At 35.3% G+C, this 16,523-nt stretch overlaps 1 protein-coding gene and 1 long non-coding RNA gene across 2 annotated transcripts; both read left to right on the top strand.

The window, feature by feature from the left end:
- Positions 1-331: 331 nt before the first annotated feature.
- Positions 332-10,530, top strand: LOC139902944 (PH, RCC1 and FYVE domains-containing protein 1-like). Its single transcript, XM_071885662.1, has 9 exons — positions 332-703; positions 3,353-3,439; positions 4,031-4,120; positions 5,075-5,161; positions 5,519-5,638; positions 5,768-7,852; positions 8,381-8,527; positions 8,909-9,390; positions 9,967-10,530. Exons 1-9 carry the CDS (start codon positions 656-658, stop codon positions 10,112-10,114), a joined length of 3,294 nt encoding a protein of 1,097 aa, XP_071741763.1. The 5' UTR covers positions 332-655; the 3' UTR covers positions 10,115-10,530.
- A 1,227-nt stretch (positions 10,531-11,757) lies between these two features.
- Positions 11,758-12,259, top strand: LOC139902977 (uncharacterized). The gene is made up of 3 exons (XR_011777828.1): positions 11,758-11,816; positions 11,918-11,989; positions 12,188-12,259. It is a non-coding gene; the product is annotated as an uncharacterized lncRNA (long non-coding RNA).
- Positions 12,260-16,523: the final 4,264 nt, after the last annotated feature.

Raw genomic sequence — 16,523 nt, forward strand, 5'->3', positions numbered from 1 at the left:
TGACCTACAAAACAATTTTCAATATTTTTTTTTTCTACAAAATCATTTTCAAATAATGTGTATCCTACAAAACAAAATGATATACTTGTGGTAATATAAAAAAATTATATACTTATTTTTAATAATTAAGTTAAATTAAATTAAATTTAAATTTAAATTAAAATTAAAAGATAAAGTAAATTAATCAAAACTTAATGTAATAAAAAATGATATGGCACTTACTATGAGGTGGAATGAAAGTAAATAAATAAATAAAAAAAGAAATAATTATAAAAAAGAAAAAGGGAAGTCATTGGAAACAGAAATATTTTCCTGGTTTGTGTGGCGGAATTTTTCTAATTTTGTCAAATTCTCCGGTCTCTACTCTCTTCTTCATTCCCATTTCTTTCTTTTTCTTTCACCTTTTTAGTCTTAAACTTACCAAATGCTTTCAGTTCATCTACTCCTTTAAATTCAAATCAACACCAGCAGCTTGATTGTAGATCTGCATCACCGATTTTGCTGTTTTTCTAGGGTTTTTGCTTCTTCGATTTTTGTAATTAGCTCAGTAATTAGGGTTTTGATGCAAAGTAAAACGTTTGATGGTATTTGAAGTGATTTCAATTGATAATGACCGGCGTTTGTTGGTGGTGCTCCGGTGATTACGTCACATGGAATGGCAGATCTTTTTAGCCACGGTTACACCGATCGTGACATTGACCAGGTATACCTACATATATACATGTACATATACATATATATGTATATATGTATGTATATATATATATATATATATATATATATATATATATATATATATATATATATATATATATTCCTAATTTTAAGTCTTGCTAATTTATATACTTTGTGAGTTATGGATTTTACTAGATTTATTATTATTATTATTATTATTATTATTATTATTATTATTATTATTATTATTATTATTATATATATATATATATATATATATATATATATATATATATATATATATAATTATTATTAATTATATTTAATTTAATATTTATGTTTTATGTGTGTGCTAGTTGTTGTAAATGGAAGTTTTGGTATGATTGAAGAAAACATAGGGCTTTTCTGGTAGTGCTATTGAATATTTAAGGTTGCCAGTTGATTGATAAGTATAACTATAAGTAAGTGGGAGCACTTAGGATCTATATACCAGTCATGATTGATAACTATAGATAGTGCTATTGAATATTTAAGGCTTTTTCGGTAAGGCTATTGCATCTATTTTGTCTCATTTATATACCAGTCTTGCATTTCCTTATTGGCCTAGCTCGAAACGGTGAAGAATATAATTCTTCTAGTGCCAATGTCATGACTTGAAATGGTATTTTTGTTGGTTATGGAAGAAGGATGCGTGTCTAGTGAAAGACGAATGAGATGCCATACTTTTCGGGTGGATATTTGAACGGGTTGAATGTTTGATGGTGAGGATAGTCATGGTGCATTGCCAAATAAATGGTGCTAACTACAAAATGAGATTTGAGTATATGAATGGGGTTTGCCCACCATTATCTGAACAAAAGGATTTATGATAGATGTAACTGGAAATCAAAGTTTTTGAGGTTGCTTACTTTAATAAATATTTTTAGTGATAGTTTCAGTTCTAAAGCTCTCAAAAATAGGGGCGGAACATAGTGTATTCAAAGGGGGATTTGCCCCAGCTCGATTTAAAAAAAAAAATTACTAAAACATAACGTTTTTTTTAGTGTTTACCCTTTTTCAATAGTTTCGCCCCCTCTCAGGTCGGGTTCAAGTTTCGCCTCATCTCAGGTCAGGTTCAAGTTTCGCCACTGAGTCAAAACGCTGTCTTGTATAAAAATATCAGAGGTGTAATCTTTTTAAACCCAACAACCACATATAAATGAATTATGGCGTATGATAAATTAACAGTATAAGCTATATCAGGAAGTGTTCACTTTTCCTCTTTTAGACTTAATGGCACCAAAAAAGAGAAGTAATGCCTATACTTTAAGTAACTTCAGTTTGGATAAACACTCATGCACGGAGAAAATTGTTTTGCTTTTAAGAGAGAGAAATATATATGAATTAAATTCAAAGATTTGTAAAATTTGAAGAGTAGAGATTTGTGCGTTGCGTAACTTGTATGGGCTTTTCTTGATGTAAGAGAAGTATCTAACATGCTAAAGACTTATACTAGACGTTGAAGAATTATTAGGAGAGAAAGATTAAAAGGCTTAATGGCTAGGTATTGCTCTGTGTTGCTCATGTTTTTCTGGATTTTATTGTAACTATGGCGATAAAAGGGGTTTTCGTATCATTGTACAATAAAAATAAATTGAGTAGATCTAATGGCTCCAGCTTATTTTTAATAAAATAGGCTCAAATGTTGGAGGTGCGCCATTTAAGTGCACTAATGGGCATGGGAAAATTGTCTTGTATTTATATTGAGACTCTATGGGGTGCTCTGTTTTTCTGTACCTTTAGGTGATACATTGCTTGATATGTTGAGGTGTAGGCTTCGGTGCCATCCGCCTTTATTTTTTTCTGTGTTTTTAGTTCGGTTATTGTGTGTGCTTGTGATTGATTTCGCAGCCTAATTACTTAATAAGGATCGTATAGCCCAAGTCCATCTGGGCCTCCCCTCCAACGATAGTTCGGATCCAACCTTTACCGCCGCCAACTCGGAACTCTCAACCTGGTGGGAGGGCAGGGAGATTTCGATACAAGGCTTCCAGGATCAACTCATCGTGCTAGGGTCCCCTCGAACGAGAGCTGGGTCCACTCATCGCTGGCAACACCACTCATCGCTGGCAACACCGAGGGATGCGCCACGTCACACCCTGCGCTCAGGGGTGCGCCCTACTGCGCCGTCCACCACATCGGGGCTATGGCCCAGCTCTGATACCATTTGTAAGGATCGTATAGCCCAAACACAATGTCCTGCAATATAAGTCCAAGAGTCCATCCTTATTCTAAAACCAATTGGTGATAGAATGACTTTCCCTTAGACTTATATACATACATTTGTTTTTGTCCCATGACCGATGTGGGACTTTGATTTGCACCCTAACATGATACCCTGCTACCGTGTCTTTTGCCATTGTTTTCCCGTGTAGTTATTCTACAAAATACTTTTTGATATAAGGAATGATTTTGCATGAACCATTGGCCTAATTTTAAAGTGCATCACATATGTGACATTTTTCCTATGTATGGTCTGTCGTACCAATATGATCCATTTGAAAGATCATAAGATGATAACTGTTTCTGGATGACTTGTTATATCCAAATTTAAAAGGTCCGATCAGTCATACTGTGTTAACATGTTCTTGCAATTAGCAGTTCCATCCTTCTTATTTAGTCCTCTTACCTCTTGCAGGCATTAATTGCTTTGAAGAAGGGTGCTCAGCTGCTTAAATATGGTCGTAAGGGGAAGCCCAAATTCTGTCCATTTAGACTTTCGCATGTGAGTTTTACTAATTGTTTTCTTCACCTTACAACAAATATCACCATTCGGTTTCTATTTTTATGATTTCTAAAATCATATATGTAGTCTTGTTTCACATAAGGAAAACAATCAATAGTTTATACCTAAAGGCAACATATATCAATCAATCACCTCTGTGAAACAACAATAAGCATATATGGATTTGAAAGATAAACACATTTGTTGACGCCATTTTAGGCACAAAAGATGCACCTGTATGGAGATTTTTTTTTATTAATTTCTATATAAATCATGTAAGTAAATTACATAACGGTGACAAAAAGAAAAGCGGTAACTCCACATGCGAGGTTCCCAAATATCGGATAGTCACCAGTGGGTACTTTAATTACATAAATTGACCTTGACATGTTCTTGCCTGTTAGTTTCTCATCTTGATTCTTGTACTCTTTGGTTTGCTGTGTAGTTGCCTAATTATATTGCGTTACCATCTTTTAATCAGTATATACATAGTATTCATGAGGTGATGACATGGGCGAAACACAGTGATTTATACTCTGTTTTTTCCCTCATGTTATTTGATGATTTCTAATGACATCTGTATGCATATAGGATGAATCAACTTTAATATGGATCTCAGGCAGTGGTGAAAGGAGCTTGAAGTTAGCCACCGTGTCTAGAATTATACCTGGACAAAGAACCGTGAGTCTCTTACAATCTTATAAGCATATGTGTGTGTGTGTGTGTGTGTGTACGGGTGAGAACATTCTTATTTTAGAAAACAGTAAGATTGATTATAAGCCTCTATATAGTAAAGGGCAGAATAGGTATTCATCCACTCCTCAAAATCAGTCATCACATATGCATAAAATCGTCAGGCTGATTTGGATATTAATATCCGCACACTACTGCATCTGTAAGTAATTAATTATCTGCATGATTGGAGTATAGCTTTCTTAAATCATAACTTGATGCATTCACTCTAAATTGATTTATCCTCATTAATGCATCCATTTTTTATTGATTGGATTTCTACTTTCAATTCTATTTGTTGATTGCATCCTAATTACAACCATTAATAAATATGTATTGTAGATAAATTGTTGTATGTAGAAGAAAGGTTGTATGTACATGGATCTTGTTAAAATTGTATTGAAGAGTATGAGATGCATCCCATTTTGATTATATAAAATGTCAAGGTCACTAATTATTTACATATAATCTATGAAAACTAACACAATGCAAAGCTAATTAAATCAAGAATTTATTTGGATTTGTAGTCCAGGTATTTATGAGCACTGGGTTGTGACTTGTGATGCCGTTATCTAGATCATGGGATAAAGATGAGAAATATAAGGAGGTTTATGTGGAAATATTGATGTTAAATTCCATTTATATCCCTCTTTTTATTATTTATATAAATATAATAATAATAATAATATAAAATTGTTTAATTTTAAACTAATTAAATATGTGCCTGATAATCATTCTTATACCATTTTACCATTCTTTAAAATAAGAATAAGAATGTTCTTATTTGAATACCTCTCTATATATAATGTCATAATACCTTCTGGCTTCGTTCATATCATCGTTTCCTATTCATAGCACAAGTATACATGATGAGTAATGCTTCGGTTAATGATGTGTTACTAGGCTGTCTTCCGACGTTATCTCCATCCCGAAAAGGACTACCTTTCATTTTCTCTCATCTATAACAACGGGAAACGATCTCTTGACTTGGTTAGTAATTAATGTCTTGTATTCCTTTTTCATATGCAACTGGAGGTGGCAAACTGGGCGAGTCGGGCGGGTTGAGTAGCACATTAAAACAGCTTCATGTCAAACCTTTTTGGTGCTGGTCAACACGGTTTGTGTTAAATTGACCAAAGCATTTGTTGAGAAGTCTAAATTAAAATAGTTATTAATAAATATTTCATCAAATATGATTTCAAAAGTTGTGGTTATAATCGGTTTCTAATTTTTAAAGAGTTTTACGATGTTTTTGTATCATTAGTCTACAACATATAACCCAAATTCTCTCTTTGATTTGAAATCGTAGATATACTTTTTTCTTTTAACTATAACGTTGTGTTTTAGATTTGCAAGGATAAAGTCGAGGCTGAAGTTTGGATAGCTGGCTTCAGAGCACTGCTTTCATCTTTACAAGGAGGTCGCTCGAAGATTGATGTTAGGAGTGACAGAGGATTTCACCTTGATGTATGTTCCCCATCTAGAAATTTTTCACGTGTTGGTTTTTTGTGTGTGTGTGTGTGTGTGCGCGCGCACGTGCGTATATATTACACAATAAAAGATCTGAAGATCTAACGTGGTTGTGATCGAGTGCAGGATAACAAGGATTTAGCATCAACCAGTGCTAGCGACAGTTCCGTTAGTGCTCCTATACATCTTAGTTCCCCAGACGTTTCCGTTAGTTCAAACCCAACCACTTCTCCTAAGATCTATACTCTAGAAACTTCCACAAATTTTGAGAGGTTGTATGCAGCTTCAGATCAAACAATGCAACTAAAAGGTTCAAGTTCTGATGCTTTTAGGGTTAGCGTGTCTAGTGCCCCAAGTACTTCTAGTCATGGGTCGGGCCCCGATGACTGTGATGCTTTAGGTGATGTGTATATATGGGGCGAGGTAATATGCGATGATGTTGTTAAACTCGGCCCAGACCGAAACACGAATGTTTTGAGTACGAGAACCGATGTGCTTGTTCCTCGACCTTTAGAATCGAATGTTGTTTTGGACGTTAATCATATCGCATGTGGTGTGCGACATGCCGCACTTGTGACCCGCCAAGGTGAACTTTTTACGTGGGGTGAGGAATCGGGAGGCCGACTCGGTCATGGTGTCGGTAAAGACGTTACCGAGCCTCGTTTAGTTGAATCGTTGGCTGTATCGAGTATCGATTTTGTAGCTTGTGGTGAGTTTCATACATGCGCGGTTACATCGTACGGCGAGATGTATACGTGGGGTGATGGTACACATAATGTCGGGCTTTTAGGGCACGGTACAGATGTCAGTCATTGGATACCTAAGAGAATTTCGGGCCCGCTTGAAGGACTTCGTGTTGCTTCAGTAACGTGTGGTCCGTGGCATACTGCTTTAATAACGTCTGCTGGACAGCTTTTTACGTTTGGTGACGGGACGTTTGGTGTTTTGGGTCATGGTGATCGGGTTAGCGTTTCGTACCCAAAAGAGGTCGAGTCTCTTTCGGGTTTAAGGACGATTGCGGTTGCGTGTGGCGTATGGCATACGGCTGCTGTAGTCGATGTTATCGTTACACAATCGACTTCGAGTATTTCGTGTGGTAAGTTATTTACATGGGGCGATGGAGATAAAAACCGTCTTGGTCATGGTGATAAAGAGCCTCGGCTTAAACCAACGTGTGTGCCCGCACTCATTGACTACAACTTTTACAAAGTTGCATGTGGGCATAGTTTGACCGTAGGTTTGACCACATCAGGTAATGTTTATACAATGGGAAGCACTGTTTATGGGCAGCTCGGAAATCCTCAATGTGACGGGAAACTACCTTGTTTATTAGATTGTAACGTTTTGATTTCATCCGTCGAAGAAATTGCTTGTGGTGCATATCATGTAGTGGTATTAACGTCGAAAAACGAGGTTTATACGTGGGGGAAGGGAGCTAACGGGAGGTTAGGCCATGGAGACGTTGAAGACCGTAAAGAACCAACTATTGTTGAATCCTTGAAAGATCGACACGTTAAGTATATAACTTGTGGGTCAAACTATACAGCTGCTATTTGTGTTCATAAATGGGTTTCGGGTGCTGAAATATCTCAGTGTACGTCTTGCAGACAGGCGTTTGGATTCACTAGAAAAAGGCACAACTGTTATAACTGCGGGCTCGTTCATTGCCATTCGTGTAGTTCAAAAAAAGCACCACGAGCTGCCCTTGCCCCTAATCCCGGAAAACCGTATCGTGTGTGTGATTCATGTTTTACAAAGTTGAGTAAAATGGCTGAAGCCCAGATCAAACGGAATGTTAAACCGAGGTTATCGGGCGAAAACAAGGATCGGTTAGATAAAACAGAGCTTAAATTAGCAAAATCGGGGATGCTTTCTAATCAAGATTTAATTAAACTTTTAGATAACAAAGCAGTTAAGCAAGGGAAAAAGGGTGACACCTTTCTTAGTCGGTCATCTCAAACGCCATCTTTAATGCAGCTCAAAGATGTTGTGTTATCGGGTGATTTTCGCCGAGTGATTCCTAAACCGGTTAATATTCAGTCGGGTGTTAGCTCAAGGTCGGTGTCCCCGTTTTCTAGAAAATCGAGCCCTCCACGTTCTGCAACACCTGTTCCGACAACATCCGGGCTTTCTTTTTCCAAAGGAGTTGCCAATAATCTGAAACAAACAAACGAGCTTTTGAATCAAGAAGTTCTTAAATTGCGCGGGCAGGTACGCCGTAGACAATTGGTGGCAAAATGCGGCTGGGTAATGTACTTTTGGGTGGTTATTTTATACATGCAGAAATGGGTCAGGCCAGATTGACCTGATAGTATAGTACACTTTTTGTCCAGTATTTGTAAATTTTGAAAACAATTAGCATGTCAAATTGATTTCTAGAAGTATATATTATTGTTAACGTGATTGAGTAAAATGAAATAGAAGCCTTTATGCATTACGAGTATTAACTTAAAATTAAAATGAGCATTTTCCAGTCCCTTCCTTTGGTTAATTATCCTGTTAGCGATAAAACATAACTTGGAACTACCCATTCATATGGGTTGAAATTGCCACCTCTTCACAACTCATATAAAGGTGGCTGCTTTGTATTCTGTTTGAGCAATCATTTTACTAAAAGATAACTTGAATCAACTCAATAATAAGTACTCGTGTCAAAATTGCCATATCTTCACCTGCTTTGTATTCTGTTTGAGTATATCTGATCTCCTAAAATGGCCTTTGTTGTTATACCCTTTAAAGGTTGACACCCTGCGGCATCATTGTGACATTCAAGAAGTTGAGCTGCTAAAATCAAGAAAAAAAGCTCAAGAAGCTATGCTATTGGCTGCTGAAGAATCTGCTAAATGTAAAGCCGCGAAAGATGTGATAAAAACTCTTACGGCCCAGGTGAGTTCTAAAAGTTTATGCTTTAATCTGTTAGCTGGTGTAAGATGGGTTTGGGTTAAGTTTTAAGTGCATTTTAAATGGTTGCTGACATACTAACAATTTTCTGAGCATTATAATTTTGAAATCATCTTTGTAAACCATACACTAAAGGTAACTTTTGGCCATTTGTTTTGTTTTCCTTTATAGCCAATTGCTTCCATTTCATCTGTGCCCTAATAAATGCAACCTGAATAGATATCTATTTATATGTATATTTGGGTTGAATATGCCTTCTCTTGCTGTAGGTTGCGTATTATTGGTTGATCGTCATATGTGTTTTAATTGAATTCACAGTATTTTACTCTTTATGCAATTTTCTTATCAGTTTTATCTAAATTGCAGCTCAAGGATATGGCAGAAAGATTGCCACCAGGGTCCTACAACTTTGATAACATCGGGTTAATAAATGGCTTGGACCAGAATAATGTTCTTAACTATGCTGATGCTAATGAAGATGATAAGTTGGTGTCAAACGGGTCACCGGGTCCCACTGAGACGCTTATCGGAACCACAGAAGCTGATGACCGTACGCAGTATAATAGTAGCAGCCGAGAATATAGGACCTCTAGTGGGAAGGATGAGAATCGGGCCCCACTGGGAACCAATAATTATGTGCCGGAGGCTGTTAAAAACAGGGAATCTGTGTCTCCACATGATGATGAGAATAACGGTTCGAAACCTATGAGTCCGAGTTCTGCAGTTGCTAATACAGTTTCAACTAATCATGTTGAGGCTGAATGGATCGAACAATATGAGCCCGGTGTGTATATAACTCTTGTGGCTCTACGTGATGGGACCAGAGATCTTAAAAGAGTGCGGTTCAGGTACATTTTACCTTTGAAATACATATATTTTATAAATTTAATGTATACGGTCCATGGGTTTTGTTTGGGGGTGTCAAGATGGATGGGTAATAGGGAAAAACACAACACATTTGTTTGTAGGGGCCCAAACGGGTAGGGTGGGGTTGATTGAATCTCTATTCTTATAATTTTAGAGTTGGTTATAAATGTGTTGTGCTTTTAGAATCTTTTTAATAAATGATTTAGAAGGTTCTTTACAGTCAAAGTCCATTTTAGTTGACTTTTGACTCGTGTGACTTGTTTCTTTTAAGCTGTTAGAGGTAAGATTACCCAAATTAGCCCCAAGAGGGTGGCCTAATGGTTGGATGCTTGGGGATCTCCAATGTAGACCCAGGTTCAATCCCCACTAGCTACACTTTGGGCCTTGCTATATAAAAAGACCCAAATTGACCCATGTATTACTAAATTGGTTGACACCTTATCTAGTTTTTGCCGGTATACATGATACAAATTTTAATATTGCACATTTATACATAATTCCCTTTTTTTATAACAAATCTCAAGTACTTGATATACTTTCCTGGACCCTTTTTACAGCCGCAGGAGGTTTGGGGAGCACCAAGCGGAGACGTGGTGGTCGGAAAATCGTGAACAAGTGTACGAAAGATATAATGTGCGTGGATCAAGTAAGTCATCAGTCTCTTCGTCAACAACCGCCCAAAGGTCAGGTGAATTGAAGTATTAAATCAACGCCAGCACATCCACTGGTATAATTTTTTCATGATTATTAGTAAAGGAAAGATGGTTAACCCCCAAATTTTTAGTCTTAATACATAAATATTGTGTAATTTGTATTTAATGGGGGCCGACAATTATTTTATTGAAATAGATCGCAGCGTACATATATTTTGCAAGGGTTTCATATGATCCCACCACTTGGTGTGTGGTGAACCCAGTGAATATTAGTGGCCTGGTGGCGATTGGAGATACATAAACAGCCCTGGTTCAATGTGTGAGCTATAAATCAATGGCCATGGCCTGGATTGGCTCTTTTACTATGATTTAAGTATGAGTAGCCTTTAAATAGATACTCCAATGTATATTGAGGAATTGATAAATAGATAGATATAATAAATATAAGTATTCAATTCGATAAACTGCAATAAAAATGGTTTTAAAGTAATGTAACAAAAGTAGCGTGTTGGGTAATGATTCCAAATGTGTTTTGACTGAAAAAGGTGATCTTTTGAGATGGGCTAAAACGAGGCCAGGGGACGAGGTGTTTTCAATAATTGAAAATGTCAAGGTGTTTTCAATGTGGAACATGACAACTAAAAGGTGTGTTTGATAAGCGTTAAATGGCTTAAAATCTAGGGGTTCGATTCCTCTAAGCTGTAAAATATTTCGTTTGAGGTTACCCGTCCATTTCATGGCCCTCAGATGCTGCGGTCGACTTATATTCGAGCTTCACCCGAGGGAGCTTTACCACACGCGATGACTGTATGGAGTCGCCATAGGGGTTTCTTTTTAAGGGGCGGTAGAACTATAATATTCGTACCAGGAAATGATCAGGTGGATGAGTTCCGACAACACGTTCGGACTCTCGTCAGTGACTTCTAACCGCCGCTTATAAAAAACACAATGATTTAAAGATTTTTGTAGAATTTGGTTCTGAATGAAAATAATCGATTTATTCATAACATTCAAAATGATGTACTTGCTCAAGATTATCAAAACTGCCATTTGTTGATCGATTGTACATCATGTAAATGCATGCGAGATCATACTTGACAATATATAGCACCAAAATTTGATTATATATATTTTAGCACAAAATATCAACCGTTTATATTGTCACTGCAAAATATATACGGAGTATTCTTTTTACCAAAAACTGATTCTCCAAAATCTTGCCATCAAAGTCAAAGTTCCATTCACCCATTCCTTAACCACCTGATATCCAAATTCCATTCACCATCTTCATCCTCCTCTGATTCCATCAATTCAAACACATTATTCTTATTGATTACAACCCAGATCCTCTCTTCATCTCCATTTAACACCTCTTGTTGGATAGTCCGTGGGGCCCAGAATCGAAAAAGAGCCCCACATGCACCCCAACAACAGCCCTCCGAATTCACCCCAACATGAACAACCATCCTCACCACCACCACCACCACCCCCGCCGGAGGTGACATCACAACCACCACCACAATGGCAACAATCAACAATGGTATTAGCACCGCCACGACATTATCAAACAACATGTAATCCTCCAATGATACAAACTCAACTTCCACAATTTCCAATGGGCGTACCTCCACAATTCTACCACCTTCCACCAGGGACAACGACGACAACAACACAAGCTCCTAGTCATTTGTATCCGGATCATGAACGAGATTGGTCCACCGGTCTTTTTCAATGTACCTCTAACATGAAAAATTGTAAGTCATCACAAATTATATCCACACTTTACATACATTAATTATAAATATAAATGTGGATCATATGAATTCCTTTGGTTGATGTTCTCTACAAATTTCAGGCTTTATGACGACACTTTGTCCATGCATTACGTTTGGAGAGATCGCTGAGATCTTAACAGAAGGACATACACGTAAGTTGCTCATGAATTCTTATCAAATTCAAATTTCATTTAATCCCAATTTGATGTTATGCATAGTTTTGAATTTGAGCTTTTTTCCCGTAACTTTGTTCGCTTTTTCTCGTTGAATATCCTAATAATGTGATATAAATGTTGAAAACATATGATTGAAATAATGTTAATTTTTTTTACTGTGGGAAATCTATGCAGCATGGTATGAGCCAGCGACGTTGTGTGCGTGCTTAGGAGCTGCGAGCTTTGTATTCATATTCTTGTTGTGGCTAACATTCCCATACACTTGTTTATATCGCGTCAAAATGAGAAGAAAATACAAATTAAAGGGAAGCTTGATTGGTGATTGTGCGATCAACGCGTTTTGTGGATGGTGTGCCTTATGTCAAGAATATCGGGAGCTTGATCATCAAGGGTTTAATGTCTCTATTGGTATCGTTATCCCCTCTGTGCTTTACTATGTCCGTGTTTTGCTTCTATGCATTCGTGTGTATACAACGAGTATCGAATAAAACATCCACTGAACCGGGCTAATATTCATGACCCATCATTAAATATTGGGCTTTATGATTGACACTGAACCATCTCAAGATAGATTAGGTCATGATTTCCTTAGAAGAGGTTTCCGGTGCAAGTCTTACTAGTAGACCTATCTTGAGGTGACTAGGTTAGAAACAACGGTCATGTGATAACCCAGCTAGGCCGCGTATATCTAAGTAGTTTGAACAGGAAAGTCATTATCCATTTGGTGTGACTTATATTTTTTATATGATACGAAGTAAATTTCATGAATAAAAACAAGGGATAAAAAAAATTTATGTGTGTACTTTTTAGAAAAATTAAAGAGCTTTATATATGCCCAAAATTTAAAATAAGTACACATGTGTTGTATCTTCAATTAGTTACTGAAGTATATTTATATTTACATACAAATATAAATTACACTAACTAATATATAATGTGAATTAGGATGGCATGAAAACAAGAGGAGGGAAAGACAAGCAGTGGCGATATTTCGATTGATACCACCAGACGAGCAAGAGATGTCAAGATAAACATTAATTAATTAGTAGGCAAATTATTAACATAATTATAATTTAGGGCAAAATCCATATAAAGGTAACCTATTTTACTATTTTTCCTATTTTAAGTAATCTATTTCATTTCACTAAAAAAAAGTCATTTTTCAAAAGTTAAGCAAATAAAGGGGTGTCATTAACTTTCTTCGTTAAATGCCACTGTGAAACTCCACGTCACCAAAATTTCTACGTGGACTCCTTACATGTTATCACTATCATCTCTTCATCTTCATTATTCATCATCACTCTCAACATAAAACATATCTCTGAACTTGTAAACCCTAGTAATATTTAGCCAAATCCAACTTCAAATCCAAATCAAAATTAAATACAAATAAACATATAACATATCTAATTTCTATACTCATTTACGGAGTAAGTAAATCCCAATCTCCAAAATACGTATCATTTACGTTCACCTTTTCTCCTAATTATTCAATCTACAACTTCAAAATCATTTTCATTAACTTTTAAATCTTCTTTTAATTTTGCAGCAAATATAATCAAAAAGCGAACCAAAACAGCCGACCTAATCGATTCAGATGTACAATCACCATAATCATCTTCGGCGCCGGCGATGGCAGGAACGGCTGGCGATGACAGCGGCGATTGCTAAAGACTGAGCTATAAAACGGAGTATATGTGTTGAATTATTTATTTATGTTACGTATTATTTTTACCAGGTAAATATGGTGGGTAACGATCGATTTGGGGAATTACGATCGATTTGGGGTTTTCTTGTAGAAATCAATGGCAAAACAGGTGATCGATTTGGGGCTTTGCTTGTTATATGTACTCTATAAATGAATAAGTCACTAAACAATAAATAAAATTAATTAATTTAATATTACAAATGAAGTCCACATAATCATCATAGCCAGCTGACGTGGACAAAACAGGTGACGTGGAGTGCCACAGTGGCATTTAACGAAGAAAGTTAACGACACCCCTTTATTTGCTTAACTTTTGAAAAATGACTCATTTTTTTTGTAGTGAAATGAAATAGATTACCTAAAATAGGAAAAATGGTAAAATAAGTTACCTTTTTATGAATTTTACCCTATAATTTATAATAATTAATTAATTGTAATATATTGACTATTATGTACAGTAACTCGTTAACAAATGGGTCATTAGAAGCTTATACATTTCACTCAATCGATAGATCATGTTACTTGAAATGTGAGAGATGCAAAAATTAGATAAAGTAAATAAAACTTATAATAATTATCCCCTTAAATTTTCTTCTTCACAAACTACACAACTTTACCTATAAGTTACAAAAATAACTTGAGAAGATTTTAATCCTAACTTGATTATCATATTCATTAATGTCCCGAGTTTGTTGAGCGAAATTTGATTACGTAAATTTTTTGGTTAAGCGAGGAAACTCTCCTATGAACGAGCACATTTGCTCCCGCATATAAGGTAAAACTTCGGATAATCAAGTCTCCTGAGCGTGAGATTTGGTACCAGCTGAATTGTGCATGATATTGTTAATTGCGCATTATATTGATTACGTTGATGGTAAAAGCTAAAGTTATGCGTATCTCTTACTTGCATATATTGTTACCACATACTAGTTTTACACCCGTATCTAGTCACGGAGACGGCACAAGTAAATATGTTGTAAGGCACATTAGTAAATAACTAGTATAGGCGTGCGTGCGTTGCCGCGCCATCGTGTAGACATTTTTTGCAAAGCTCATGGAGTCTTCAAGGTTGTTTGCTGTTGTTGGCGAAAGTTTAGGGGAAAATTGTAGGAAAAAAGAAGGAGAAAAATAATAATAAAAAAAAAAGGAATAAACATAACATTTTTCCGAGAAAAAATAGTTTTAAAAAAATCGGGTCAACGGTTTTGTGCAGTCCTTTAGTAAAATTTGTTGGGGAGAATGAGAGGGTGAATTTAGAATTTTTTTTTTTTTTTTTATAAATAACACTTTAGCTTTGTAGTGGCTCCTGTGGGTACAACGGGTGGTGCGCAACGTACAACTCGTTAAAGCATAAAATCATGAATAGTAAGAAAATAGTAGTCCAGCTATGACAATTAGTATATATAGCCATATAGGTAATAACTGATTCAATACTTAAAAAATGTTATTTTAAAACGGTAATACAGTACCTAAATATGAAAATACTAGTGAAATGACCCGTGAAACTACGGGTTTGTTTAAACGAAACAGTTTAATGATATGTTTTAGGTATTAAGTGAACGTAAATATTAAAGTTATTTAGTTTAATGACCCGTGAAATTACAGAGTCCGACTAAGAAACTCGTCAGCTGAACATTTCATCAAACACCTAAAATACATATTATACAATCCACATCCAATCATAAGAGATGATATTGGTTGTCATTTTATTTTAAAAGTGTAAATCAAAATATAAATTTAGAATTGGTTTTCTTCTACCTAGCTTTTATACCTTCGCGTACTTAATTCAAAATAATTAATTAAAATAATTTAAAATTATTTAATCTTAATAATTAAAATAATTATTAATAAGATTTAATAATAATAATTACTTAATAAGATTTAATTTTAATTCAAAATATTTAGATTAATGACATCACCCACTATACTTAAATTTTTTTCTTTTTCTTTTTGATTTTTTATTAATAAAAAAATCAGCCTAATAATGACATTATCATTTTAGCATTTTAATATTAACTATAGATAATGACTTTATTTGTATGTCTTTTTGCATCACCAGACCCATTAACCCAACTACATTTAAAACCCAAATATCCAATTACGTTTTTACTTTCTTCTTTTATTCTATTCTATTTTCTATCCTGAAATGTTGACTTTGTAAGGGTATGGCCGCCAAATCAACTTTACATCTTTCATAACTATACAAGTATACATGCTAACTACGAAGTAATTGTTATAATTTAGTAGGCTTATAACTACCTTTAGTGGTCTGATTTTTTAGCTATAGAATACTAATTAAAGAAAGGAATATGAAATATGTATATTATATCAAGAAGTATGTGTGTGAATGAATTATCTCTGCACCACACACACATATATATACTACATAATTTTCACTGTACAATATTTGAATATTAATATATATAGCATCCATATTTGACTACAAAATTGTCTATACATTGCATGTAACTTTCGTAACACTCCCCATTGGATAGAAATTTTGTTTTGGAGATCAACTATAAGTTACTGCCTCGTTAAAAACCTTTGCTAAAGAAAACCCAGTGGGAAAAAACTTTAGCTAAGGGAAAAAGAGTGCAGTATAGAGTTGTCTCCCCCTCAAGTAGACATCGTTGATCTTTTACATCTTTTGAACATGTCTCATTCCAATATTGTGAACGTGTGTTCTGAAAATAGCAGTTGGGAGTGCTTTAGTGAAAATATCAGCAGAGTTTTTGCTGGATTGAACATATCTCATTTCAATCTGGTTGTTCTTAATGAGATCTTGAGTGTATGAGAAGAATC

The sequence above is a fragment of the Rutidosis leptorrhynchoides genome, chromosome 3 (genome assembly GCF_046630445.1).
Source record: "Rutidosis leptorrhynchoides isolate AG116_Rl617_1_P2 chromosome 3, CSIRO_AGI_Rlap_v1, whole genome shotgun sequence".
Lineage (NCBI taxonomy): Eukaryota > Viridiplantae > Streptophyta > Magnoliopsida > Asterales > Asteraceae > Rutidosis > Rutidosis leptorrhynchoides.